At 36.7% G+C, this 14053-nt stretch overlaps 2 protein-coding genes across 3 annotated transcripts; one reads left to right on the top strand and one right to left on the bottom strand.

The window, feature by feature from the left end:
- The first annotated feature begins 1662 nt into the window (after window positions 1-1662).
- Window positions 1663-5612, top strand: LOC109800199 (phosphoinositide binding protein). Its single transcript, XM_020360944.3, has 9 exons — window positions 1663-1939; window positions 2156-2433; window positions 2832-2885; window positions 3233-3301; window positions 3418-3787; window positions 4087-4251; window positions 4366-4415; window positions 5074-5131; window positions 5217-5612. Coding segments are annotated over exons 1-9 (1245 nt in total). The 5' UTR covers window positions 1663-1938; the 3' UTR covers window positions 5417-5612.
- LOC109800200 (lactoylglutathione lyase GLX1) lies at window positions 5121-13534 on the bottom strand. 2 transcript variants are annotated; one of them, XM_020360945.3, is made up of 9 exons: window positions 13352-13532; window positions 13068-13245; window positions 12851-12975; window positions 12677-12741; window positions 11761-11973; window positions 6834-6881; window positions 6319-6426; window positions 6069-6209; window positions 5121-5651 (listed from the first exon to the last, which is right to left on the bottom strand). In XM_020360945.3, exons 1-9 carry the CDS (start codon window positions 13470-13472, stop codon window positions 5610-5612), a joined length of 1041 nt encoding a protein of 346 aa, XP_020216534.1. In that variant the 5' UTR covers window positions 13473-13532; the 3' UTR covers window positions 5121-5609. The 2 variants fall into 2 exon arrangements, with proteins under 2 accessions (XP_020216534.1, XP_020216536.1); XM_020360947.3 differs by lacking the exon at window positions 6834-6881 and having other exon boundaries at window positions 13352-13534.
- Between the last annotated feature and the right edge of the window lie 519 nt (window positions 13535-14053).

Here is a 14053-nt window from a genome sequence, read left to right as displayed (position 1 = left end):
CATTATCTTGATTGTAAAGTTGCTTCAAGTAATCCCACATGGCTTTGGCAGTCGAAAACGAACGCAGATTATTAACCAATTGAGGCTCAATGGAACCAAGAATCCAAGAAATAACTTGTGCATCCTTGGTCTCCCAAGCTGTCAAAGCAGCGTTGTCTGTGGGGACAGTAGAGGACCCGTCAATGTGACCCCACATCCCCTTCCCTTTCACGAACATCTTGAACTGAAACTCCCAGGCAGCATAATTTTTGCCGCTGAAACGGATACAGAAATTCTCCATAGCCATGAAGACACGAACAAGAACGGGAGAAAACAAAAGTGAACCTCGAACCAGAAGCACGAACAAGAAGTGAAACACGAACGAGAAGCACGAGCCCTAAACGGCTGAGAGAAGCATGGACTGAGACACAAACCAGAGGCACGAGCCCTAAACGGACTGAGAGATAATTACAGGCTAGAAAACCGGACTCGTGATACCATGTCAGAAAAGTTGGCCTTTGATGCCTATCTCATTCCCTTCTTCTCAATAAATAGTACAAAGATGTTTTCAATTATTTATGATAGAATAAATCTAATTCCTAATTTGTAGGAAGTCTAATTATATGTAATAAATAAATTGATTGCTATTCCTAAAATACATAATATATAATAGGAAACAGTAATCGTAATTGATTCTCTCATTAACAAAAAATTCACGTTTAACGTGGATTTTCACGTAATACAAACACACTGTTAGTAATCAGCAACAAAATTAAAGAAAAGATTTATTAAAGAAGGAAAGAAAAGCACCCTTTGTCGTTTGCTTTAATTAACAAGACAAAAGAGCCACGCTGAAACACCAAAAGAATGACATTGTCTCCATGGCAAGGGAAATAGTGAAAGCTGTTTGGATACAAATAAACTCTCGTTATTAAAATATGAGAGTGAAAATCTAAAATGAATAATATCTTACTAATGTAAAATTATCTATGAAATAACTCGATAAAAATAGTAAAAATATAATTCTCCTCTTGATAAAAGTATCTCACTCAAACAAACTAAATCTAATAACTCTAACAGTAATATTAGAATCGTTAGTTGAATTCGTTAATAATCAATAACCTTCATAATTCATACATACAAATAATGAGAAAAATACAATGCAATATAAGATAAATTTTGTTGAATGAGAAGTTAAATCATTTATTTAAAGGAGGATTATTGGATTCAAACAAGGTTTTATAATAAGAGGAGAATAATAATTTATAAAATACATATATGCTCTATTGATTAGAGACCTTTTGTGTAATAATCAAAAATAAAATAATGAAGTTATAAATTTAAAATGAACAATATCTTATTATTATCGTAGAATTGTATGTGTAAATAACAAATAAAAATAAAAAAATATAATATAACTTTCCTCTTGATAAAATATAGGCCAAAAATTACCCTAACAAAAATAGCAAAGACCTGTATGCAATAAAACTTGTACCTGGATCCAATTTGCAATGCTAAACTGACGTTGATCAAGTTATCAAAATAAAGAAAAAACGTACATATGGGTCCCCAAACTCTACTTTAGAAAGTGATAGTGGTGACAAAGGAGAATCCGGGTAATGATGAACTCCGCTGCCATAAAAACAGGTCCTTAACTCTTTATGCATGAACCACTAAGAGATGGAAATCAAAAGCAACAGTTTAAGTTGGAGACAAGAATGAGTGGCCTTTGAATTGGGTCCTTTTGTTCAGCACTAAGAATCTTTTACATTGTTTTCATTTTCCTTAATAAAAAACACTTAGAAACAACGTCACATTTTCTTGTTAAATATCTCACTGTTGCTCATCAGTCCTGTCAGCATCCTGTCTTTGTTTCTTCAATTCTCACTTATGCCATGAGAATTTTCACCTCCCCTGTCTCCTGAGTTCTGAGTGATTGAAACCTCGTTAATCTTTACAAGTGAGTGGTAATATTCGTTGGTTTGTTATAATGAAGAAACTTCTTTTCATATCAAGACAACTACTGAATTTTCTTCTTCAGGCACTAAAAGTTATCGTATGAATATATACACTATACCGGCTTGACAGAATATGACCAAAAATACTTCATGCTTCTTTTAATTCTTATGATTAAGCTTCATTCTGATGAAAGCACGTAACTCCTTTTCAATTTCAGTGAGTTCGAGCACCTCTAACTTTAAATGCTCAGTTCATCAGCTGGAGTACATAGATGAGAATGCTCCTGCAAATTGGCCTGCATCATCTTGTGGCCCTCCTGATACTCCAACTGAATCTATGGAGTTCCTTGCTAGATCATGGAGTCTTTCAGCCATGGAACTCTCCAAAGCACTGCACAGCACCAACATTACCATCCCTACTGATATAGAGATGCCTCTTTCATGCCCTTCAGGCAACCAATTCGATACAAGGAGTTCCACTGCTTCAAAAGATTCTGTAAGAACATTGGCTTTGATTGTGTTTAATTTAAAAGAGTTATTTAAACTAGGCCTTTATTTCTTTTAGCTACTTTCTTCTTAGTTAGCACTTGGCAGTGCAGCATGTAAACTGAAAATCATGCAAAAGCTATGTCAACTCTCTTAAAAGAGATTCTATTTCTATGCCACATACACACACACACGGCTGAGGGGGAAAGAAAAGGAAAAAAGAGATGTTCTAAGCCCTCCAAAAAGGGGGTTTCAGTGGAAAGAAATTTTCCATAACCTGGAACCCCTTTTTTTGGGTTTTTGGTCCTGGGATTCTTCTATATTAAGAAGCATCTAATATTGCTGTGAGTCTGTTGCTTTTATAAGTTAATATTGGTTCGGAACTTCTGATGCAAGATTTTTGTGCAGTTATCTAATGGGTGTTACCCTCCAATATCGCCAAAAGATAGTAACGAAAAGAAGGTACTTTACTACATTTTAACTTGTATGGTGATAAATATGATCATAATGCACAAGAACAATTTGATCCATTTTTCGGTTTCAATTAAGTATTTGAAGTTTATCATGACTGACTGCTTTTTGTTATGGGCTAAATGAACTTCACTTTTCACATTAAAATCATCTACTAACCCACGGGAATTTCAGTCAAGTCAATCATCAAGTGAAGTTGATTTAGTTTCCTCTTGCTAATAGCTGCAAACCATGAATTACAAACACTCAAAAGGGCCACAACTACCAAAACTTGTTTTGTACAGCGAATGAATCTTTAGTGTGTATAGAATAATAACATGGTAATGTGTCATGTACAGGATTTACTTTTACTCCATCAAGCACTCAATCCGGAATTCCTTTCCAGTCAAAACTTGCTCAGAAATGGGGTATCCTGCAATCAACCTCGTGATTATCTTCATCATTATACTCAAATACCAACTCAATCTGTCACTTAGTATTTGTTTCACTTATTTTATTATTGGTGCAAATTATTGCTTACTAGCTTTACAGGAGCTTGATAAGAGGGAGGACAATGGGTAGGTGGTTGAAAGATCAAAAGGAGAGGAAAAAGCAGGAAATTAGGACTCATAATGCTCATTTGCACGCTGCAGTATCTGTGGCTGGTGTTGCTGCTGCTATTGCAGCAGTTGCAGCTTCAACAGCATCACCTGAAATGCCTTATTCCAACCAAAAGAACCCTCCCATGCCTTCTTCTGCAATTGCATCTGCAGCAGCTTTAGTAGCCTCTCACTGCATTGAGATTGCAGAAGATATGGGAGCTGAACATGACCATATCTTAACAGTAGTCAACTCTGCCATTAATGCAAAAACGAATGGAGATATAATGACTTTAACAGCTGGAGCAGCCACAGGTATCAGAATTTATTGATTATTTCTCAATCTCGGAACAAACTGAATTATGTTTTTAAACAGCTTCACCTGGTAGTGATATAAGTAGGATCCGTGTAAGAGGCATACACCAAAGCAGTTTTAATTTTCAGGTGGATTGCTCAATCTTCATTTAACCTAAGCTCAAATGTAAAACACAATAAATATACTTAATGAGCAACATAAGTGTAAGAGAAGTGGGTCTAAAACCTGCAATCTGTGAGTTCATTTCACATAGATAATATTAACACAAAATATGATGAACTGAATGCTTGGTTGGCAGCCTTGAGAGGAGCTGCTACTCTAAAGGCAAGGTTGCAAAAGGGGCCTGGAGCAACAGCAATTCCTCTAGTTGAGGAAAAGTGTGATGAAAGCAAAGAAGTAAACATCTTGACAGCACTGGACTATGTCTTCAGAGGAGGAGAACTTCTCAAACGTACAAGAAAAGGTATGTTTGCCAACATCTTTGCGATAACGGCTTCATTGAAATTGAAAAGGATATTTTTAAAGCAATTTACATTCCTAAAGTCAGTAACCGTGCTATTTTAATTGTTAATAACAGGAGCTCTTCACTGGAAGCAAGTGTCTTTCAATATAAATTCAAATTTGCAGGTAGGTGCTATATATCCATTAACAAATTATAGGCATGGACTCCAATAATTTCTAAGCTAGATGCGAGAGCATAGCTGATCAGAAAATTTTACTAATTTTGGAAAAGGAAAATATTGGATACATTATAATTATCTAGAAAAGAATGCCTTAGCAGCTTTAAAATTATAATTAAAAGAAACAAATAGAAACTAAGTATGTCCATCTTACAATAAATATAATCTCATCATATCAATTATACATTTGTTTCAAGTTGAAGCAAATGTTAACTGTATTAGTATTCATAAAATTAAAGTTGTCAATCAGTCAATATTTTTTTTAAAATACTTGAGTTGCATGTTATTTGTAAGTTTCTTAATATGATTTAATGAAATATATTTTGTAAAGATGGCTGCCCAAATAGCCTCTCAGCTCATGTGGCAAGGCTGATTTATCTGATCCTCCCCATATTACCACAGTGGTGGGAGCCCTGTGAGAAATCAGAAATGGTATTGTGGCAATAATGTTATGTATGTAAAACCACTTTTATATACATTGACAGAGTATCAACTATTAACTCTCTGAAATCACTTCATAGATCAGAGAGAGTCAAAATTGGTTTTGTCACTATCTCCACTAAATAGTTTATTTGGACTATCTAATCAATACAAAATGACAACAGGTTGTAGTCAAAATGAAAAGCAAGCATATGGCAGGAACATTCACAAAGAAGAAGAAATGTAAGCAAAGTTTCATTCACAGCACCTGTTTATTTTATTCTTGCCACTCTCTGTTAACAATGTTAAGGTATGGCCTAAATGGCAGATATAGTCACCGGAGTTTGCAATGATATCCCAGCTTGGCCAGGAAGGGAGAAGGAAGACATCAATGAAAAGAAGGCATATTTTGGAATAAAAACAACAGACAGGACAATAGAATTTGAATGTGGAAGTAAAGGAGACAAACAGTTCTGGCTTGAGGGGATCCAGTATATGTTGAATTGCCGTGTCAAAGTAACATTATAAAAAAATAATAGGATTGACATTGGGATTGCTGTATATATGCCTTTATTTTTCTTTCCTTTTCCCTCATAGTGATTGGAGTGGTTACTTTATAAAGGAGTAGAGTTGACAGTACCACTTTAAGATTTCACTGACAAAATTGTTGAGACTTCCATGATTTCAGTGGAGATGTATGGGATCTAGAACCATGATTTTGTCACTCCAATTCCTTCAGAAAATCAACATTATCAACAAATGCCTGCATGAAGTCATAAACAAGTCAGTCAAGTAATAAAAAAAATAGAGGTTTGGCATGTTAACTTTAACATAATAGGAAGTTTTCCCCATTAGCGCATAATGCTACATAAAATGTCTTCTAATGTAAATTATTGGAGAACTTTAAGGCGACGAGTATGGATAAGAAGTATGGTAACAATATCAGAACATTTAAAGCTCAAATGAAATTTTTTGTTGTACATAAATCACCAATTTATCCGCATGCCGTTCGTCTCACAATTATGCTATTTCATTATGCATTACACATTCCACCAATCAATTCATTAACCAAATGCTTATAACTTTATTAGTGGATGCAATCCAATTTCACTAGTGACAATGCTAAAGTCTTAAAGCACATAATAAAACACATACAAACACACAGATTGAAAGGTCTTACTAATTTCCAACCATCAGGGTCCAAGCAAGCCACAATCTTGGTGTTGATACCTGGCAAGGGCCCAGGTTCACGGATAATCTTCCCTCCACATAATTTGATTGCCTCTGCAGTCTTATAGACATCATTTGTGCCTATGGCAATCTGTTGAAACACAAAAATGAGTTGCATTCTTACAATGACATGCAGCAGTCATGGAGGCCATGCAAAAATCATAAAATTCCTCTTGAAAATAGAAAAGAATGGAATATACCTGAGCATAACCATTTCCTTTGTCATAATTAGTGATGCCATAGTTATATGTCAGTTCTAGAACAGTATTCTTATCTTCAGGACCATAGCCCATAAAGGCTACTGTATACTGCAAAATAATCATAATCAATTTATAAATAACGGCTGTTGATAGATATGGAAAAGAAAGCATAGGAGAATTATCACGAAAAGCATTTGACAACAATCAAAAAAAGGAATCAGCACAAAATAGTCAAAACAGGTACTAAATATTTTAAACTTATCAGCTTTTCATTTGAATGGAAATCATTGATGCCTACCCTTCCAAAATATTAAATAGTTTTCAACAAGGACAGACCTATGTCCATGTTCATGATTTACGCAGGCTAATCAGATGGAATGCACAACTATATTATATAGTCAGCACATCACACTTAACCTTTCTTATGTAGACATTATAAACATAAATAAAAAGGGTTATGTTAGGAACCCAAATATCCATCCATGCATGTATAAAGAGCCACAAGTAAAAGTTACCTTTTGCTCAGGGTTGTCCCTCTTGCGGAGAAGTTTCATACCAACAGCCTTTGAAATCAAACAAAGACAAGGAAAAACATTAAGTAATACCGTAACAACTTGTTAACAGATTGTTAACAAAGTTTGTTATTATATAAAATATAATTCTAAAGTTGTTATGTAAATTAGAAAAGATTGATTATTTAATTTTCTGTTAGAATCTAAGAGATATTTTAGGAGTATTTTGGGAACAGTTTCGTGTATATAAACAACAGACCATTGAGGAGGAATAAAGCATCTGGAACCATTATTCACATGGTATCAGAGCAAACATGGCAGACACAATGGATAAAGGTGCTCAGAAGAAAAAGCCTTCGCCTTACGACTTGAATTCTAGTGACAATCCTGGAAACGTGATTGCCCAAGTACAGCTGAAAGGCGACAATTATGATGAATGGGCTAGAGCTATGAAACGGTCTTTGAGAGCAAGAAGAAAATGGTGCTTCATTGACGGAACCACAGTAGAACCCGAAGAAGGATCTTCAGATTTGGAAGATTGGTGGACTGTTCAAGCAATGTTGGTGTCATGGATTTTGAATACAATTGAGCCAACTTTGCGAACAACCATGTCATACTTAGAAACTGCCAAGGAGATGTGGGATGACATAAAAGAAAGATTCTCAGTTGTGAATGGCCCAAGAATTCATCAGCTAAAATCAGAATTGGCACAATGCAAACAAGGAGGGCTGTCCATGGTAGCCTATTACGGGAAGTTAAAGGCACTGTGGGATGATTTAGCTGTCCATGAACCAGCCTTGACTTGCACCTGTAAAGGGTGCACATGTGGCCTTGCGGGAAAGCTTGAAAAACGCAAGGAAGAAGAAAGATGCCACACCTTCTTGATGGGGCTAGATGACGCATTGTATGGAACAATTCGTTCCAATCTGCTCGCTACAGACCCTATGCCATCCCTGAACAAAATATACTCAATTCTTGTACAAGAAGAACGAGTACGGAATATCACCCAAGAAAGAGAAGAGCGTCCGGAAGTCATGGCCTTAGCAGTTCAAGCAAGCGGGAAGGTCAAGGGGCGTGAAAACAAAAATAAAATTGTTTGCACACACTGTAATAGGGCAGGACACGATGAAGCCGATTGTTTTCTGCTCATAGGATACCCAGAATGGTGGGGAGACCGTCCAAGAAACGATGGAAAAATAACTGCACGAGGACGAAATCAAAACCGAAGTGGAGGAACAGGATCAACTACCTCTCGTGCACCAAAGGGACTTGTACGCGCTAATGCAGTACAAAAATCTGATTCTAATCTTGGTGGTGATGCAGAACACGGAGGACTAAGTAAGGAGCAATGGAAAACTCTAGTAGAAATGCTTAATTCATCCAAAGTCACTCCAAATGAAAGCATGACTGGTATGTTTAAAAATAATGCATGGATACTTGACAGTGGAGCATCAAATCACATGACAGGAAATTTGCAACACCTGTGCAATGTGAGGGACGTGTCTGGATGTCCTGTTGGGCTTCCAAATGGACACACTGTTATTTCTAATAAGGAAGGAACAGTAAAACTTACTGATAATTTAAACCTTGAACAAGTACTTTATGTACCTCAATTGAAATGCAACTTGATTTCTATATCACAATTGTCAGATGAATTAAATTGTAATGTCCAGTTTGTTGGTAATATGTGTGCTATACAGGACCGAACCTCGAAGATGCTGATTGGAGCGGGTGAACGAAGGGATGGACTCTATTTCTTTCGAGAGGCCCTCATGAAGAAGGTGAGCAACGTTGAAGGAATGAATGAGCTAGAAGTATGGCACAAAAGGTTGGGACATCCATGTTGGAAAACTACTCAATTAATTCTCAATGTCAATGGAAGTAGAACTAGTACTGTCAAAAATAAAGCTTGTGATACATGCCAAAGAGCAAAGCAAACTAGAGAAACATTTCCTTTGAGTAATAATCAAGCTTCTAATATATTTGATTTGATACACTGCGATTTATGGGGTCCATATAGAACTCGTTCATCTTGTGGTGCTTCGTATTTCCTTACAATTGTTGACGATTGCTCACGTGCGGTATGGATATATTTGCTAGTTGATAAGAAAGAAGTCATGAAAGTGCTAAAAAATTTCTTTTCTATGGTAGAAAGGCAATATAACAAAAAGGTTAAAACTGTGAGAAGTGATAATGGAACGGAATTCATTTGCATGAGAAATTATTTTCTAGATCGTGGGATAATTTTTCAAACTTCATGTACGAACACACCTCAGCAAAATGGAAGGGTCGAACGCAAACATCGACATATTCTCAATATTGCCCGAGCTTTGCGATTTCAAGGTAATTTGCCTATTGATTTTTGGGGAGAGTGTGTATTGACAGCAGGATATTTGATCAATCGCACTCCAAGCACAGTTCTAAAAGGCAAAACACCATATGAAGTGTTACATGGACAAAAACCCTCCTACAATCACCTACGTGTGTTTGGTTCGTTGTGTTTTGCTCGCAACCAACACACCAATGGTGACAAATTTGCAAGTCGAAGTCGTAGATGTGCCTTTATGGGATACCCTTATGGGCAAAAGGGTTGGAGAGTTTATGATCTTGAAACTCATGAATTTTTTATCTCACGAGATGTGCAATTCTTTGAAAACCAATTTCCATATCAACGTTCTGAAAATGAAAAAGAATCCTCTCACTCCTTGCATGTTGATAATATGGTAGACACTATTCTTGATGACATGGAATCATCAACAGACCTTGCTCTCGACAAGGGGGGTACACACACAAGCACTGTAGAAGCCACAGGCTCCGTAATGGAGACTTCGGACATTACTGGTGGTATTCTTGAAAACTCCGTTCCAGACACCACAAATACCACAATGCCCAGTAATCTTGATAAAAATTTGCTACTTGGACGTGGGTATCGTGTAAAACAGCCATCAACAAGACTTCAAGGGTATGTAACACACACTGCGCAGAAGTTGAGTCCTTCCCCTAGCTCATCAACTCCATCACATCCTTCAGGTACTCCTTATCCTATTGCTCACTATGTAAATTGTGCCAAATTTTCTTTGCCACACAGACACTTCCTTGCAGCAATCACCGTTGAAAAAGAGCCCTTATACTTTCATGAGGCAGTGAAAGATGCAAGATGGAGACAAGCCATGCAAGCTGAGATAGATGCACTGGAACGTAACAATACATGGAGCATGCAACCATTGCCTTCAGGGAAGAAAGCTCTCGGATGCAAGTGGGTGTATCGCATTAAGTACAACTCTGATGGCACCATCGAGCGATTTAAAGCCCGTTTAGTTGTGCTCGGAAATCATCAAGAAAAAGACATCAACTACACTGAAACGTTTGCTCCCGTTGTAAAGATGGTAACAGTGCGAACTGTTCTTGCTGTGGCAGCTGCCAAATCCTGGGAACTTCATCAAATGGACGTACACAATGCGTTTCTACACGGTGATCTCCATGACGAAGTGTTCATTCGCATGCCTCCTGGTTTTTCTGTCTCAACACCAAACATGGTGTGCAAACTTCGAAAATCGTTATACGGCTTAAAGCAAGCTCCGCGTTGCTGGTTCACTAAATTGTCTCATGCACTTATATCTTATGGATTTCAGCAATCATGTCTTGATCATTCTCTGTTCACTTTGCATCAAGAAGGGGTTCAACTTGTTGTTCTTATTTATGTTGATGATCTAATTATTGCTTGCAATGTCTCCTCAGCCATCAAACAATTTAAAGCTTACCTCAATGAATGCTTCCACATGAAAGATCTTGGAAAATTGAAGTACTTTCTAGGTATTGAGGTTGCTCGCAATCCTACGGGCATTTTTCTTTGTCAACGTAAGTACACACTCGATATTATTTCTGAAGCTGGCCTACTTGGAGCTAAACCTGCAGGCACCCCATTAGAGCAAAATCATCGTTTGTCTCTTGCTACCGGAGCTCTTCTTGCCAATCCAGAACGCTACCGCAGGTTGGTTGGGCGATTGATTTATCTGTGTTTTACACGCCTGAAGCTTTCGTTCAGCGTTCACACGCTATCTCAGTTCATGCAAGAGCCACGAATTGAGCATTGGGAAGCTGCTCTCCGAGTGGTTCGGTTTCTCAAAGGCAATCCCGGTCAAGGCATATTGCTCTCTTGCAACTGTGATCTACAACTTCATGGCTGGTGCGACTCCGACTGGGCTAGCTGCCCTCTTACACGTCGCTCCGTTACCGGTTGGCTGGTCCAGCTTGGTCAATCCCCTATCTCTTGGAAAACAAAGAAACAACAAACTGTTTCTCGATCGTCAGCTGAAGCTGAGTATCGGTCCATGGCAACTACTACCTGCGAACTCAAATGGTTAAAAGGGATTCTTTCCAACCTCGGCATCACTCATACCAAACCTATGATCATTCATTGTGATAGTCAAGCGGCCTTACACATTGCTAAAAATCCGGTGTTTCATGAACGTACCAAACACATAGAAGTAGATTGTCATTTTGTTCGTGATGAAGTATTTCGTTACAATATTCTTCCAACCTATGTCTCCACTACCGATCAACTAGCAGATATCTTCACAAAAGCTTTGGGAAAACCGCAGTTTGAATCCTTCTTAGGCAAGTTGGGCATTATCAATCTCCATGCTCCAACTTGAGGGAGGTAATACCGTAACAACTTGTTAACAGATTGTTAACAAAGTTTGTTATTATATAAAATATAATTCTGAAGTTGTTATGTAAATTAGAAAAGATTGATTATTTAATTTTCTGTTAGAATCTAAGAGATATTTTAGGAGTATTTTGGGAACAGTTTCGTGTATATAAACAACAGACCATTGAGGAATAAAGCATCTAGAACCATTATTCACATTAAGCTACTAGTGATGAAGGAACCTTTTTTATAAGAGCAATAAAAGTAAAAACTACTCACTTTTTGATAGAAGGCTATGGCACGATCAAGATCGCCTACTCGAAGCATCACTTGGCATAGGGGTTCAGAAGTAGGTCTTCTCTCCAAAAGTTCAAACTTATAACCATCCGGATCTTCAATGAATGCAATTACTGTACTTCCATCTTTAACTGGCCCTGGCTCCTTTGTAATCTTTCCTCCTTTTGCCTTTATTAGGTCTACTCTCTTGTAAATCTACTAAGTTACAGTATAAAACCATAATAACCACAAATGTCTCAGCAAAATCATACAGCATAGGTGAACACCGAGCACCAAGAAATGAAGATTTTTTGTACTAAAAGTTGGTGGGGTTGTTTTATGATATTTGTCTAGTTATTACACACAACTCCACAACGAATGCATCCAACCTTGCGGATATTTTTATAAGGTTATTTCACACACAACTCGGATTATTTCACACACAACTCCACAATAATGATATATTGTCCGTTTTAGGACTAAGTTCTCATGGTTTTACTTTTGGTCATTACCCAAAAGGCCTCTCTAACATTGGAGTATGTGTGTGCTTTATAAATTAATATTTTTTCTCTTATTTTATCGATGCGGGACTTGTTTGTATCCCAACAAAAGTCACTCTTAACCGCCTTTTAGTTGTTAAATTCTCACAGGAATATCATTCTTTGACAATAACAACAAACCTAACTACTAAAGACTTCCATTATTTGAAGATAAATGCTTGCCAGTCATTCAACTAGTGCAACCAAAATATATAAACTACATAGAATTTGAAAATTCAAAATAACAATCGGATAAAAGTTGGTAACCCCATATGAATGGATTAATGGAAATCAAACCGTTTCTATGCTTTGCATTGCATATGTAGTTAGTTGCAGATGTATACAATAATGCATTGTTATCTTTTAAAAAAATGTCTTACATCTTCAACTGCAACACCAAAATGACCAAAGCCACTTCCAATCTCATAGTTATCCACTCCATAATCTGCAATCTCCGTGAAATAGCAAGTTTGATGAGAAGCCATTTTTTGATAAGTTGCAAGCATACACATATTGATTATACAGAAAAGAGTGGTATTCAAATCTGAACTCACTGTAAGTAAGTTCAACAGTAAAATTGGAGTCTTCAGGACCATATCCAAGAAAAGCATTAGAATATCTGTCTTCAGGTATATCCCGTTTCCTCAATAGCTTCATGCCAAGGCATTCAGTGTAGAACCTGCATACCAACATTATAATCAAATTACATACACCACTGAATCAGATTAAGTATCAGTGAAGTATCATTTCCAAAATTAAAGTACAGTATACTTTATAGTCTTGTCCAAGTCTCCAACACGGTACACAACATGGAGAAATCTTCTGTTGTCATTTTTGACCCAGTCAAACAAATTTTTCTCCGGTTGTGCTGGTTTTTCTGCAGCAGTAGCCTCTGCTACTCTTAACAACTCTGATCCTTTTGCACCAAATAACTTGGATTGTGGGAGAGCTGAATAACCAAATGATGTAGCAGAGAACAAAGTTATGAGTTGTAACTAATGTTATGAAGGCTTTGTGAGTAAAATGGAGAAGAAAGGTACATAGTCATAGATTACCAATGCCACCAGTGGAAACAAGGTGAAAGACAGCAAGTCTTCGTGATGAAGTACATGATGATGATAAAGTGTTACATGGTCTCAGCATTGAAGCAGATGGTAACATCAAGGATGATGCCATTGCTAATCAAATAATGTCCCTTTTTTCAGTAAGTCACAGTATCAGTGTCTCTTATGTTAGAGTTGTAATATGGTATTATGCTACATTCCTATTGGCTATTGCTATATCCAAATCCGTGGGTATCTAATGTCCACGATTTACAGGCTTTCATTGAATTGGACTGTGTTTGTGGTCCATATTGGATTGGACTATATTGCCTGCTACAATTTACAGGCTTCCATGGAATTGGGCTTCTTTAACTCGGCCTATTATCCTTTGCTTAAACTTATATATTAACGAGTGATATTTTCATATCATATATTTCTACAACCCTTTATTATAACTCATTTTTTTCTCTCTTTATCTATTATTACAAACCAATAAAATTTTTCATTTCTTTTTATACTATGATTTATGGTTTTTTATATCGTCTCACATTCCTCTTCTATGTTTTATGATTTTTTTTATATTTTATTGTTTCACTTTCATTACATTCTAACAATTATACCAATTATCTTATTTTATATCAGTATTTTAGCTTGTGAAATTCATAAATTAAATATTTGTGTATAAACCACATATAAGAAAAATATGAAGAACAA

The sequence above is a fragment of the Cajanus cajan genome, chromosome 6 (assembly GCF_000230855.2).
Source record: "Cajanus cajan strain Asha chromosome 6, NIPB_CcT2T_4, whole genome shotgun sequence".
NCBI classification, from domain to species: Eukaryota; Viridiplantae; Streptophyta; class Magnoliopsida; order Fabales; family Fabaceae; genus Cajanus; species Cajanus cajan.
The sequence above is the reverse complement of the archived record's forward strand: the minus strand, read 5'-3'. Positions and strand labels throughout refer to the sequence as shown.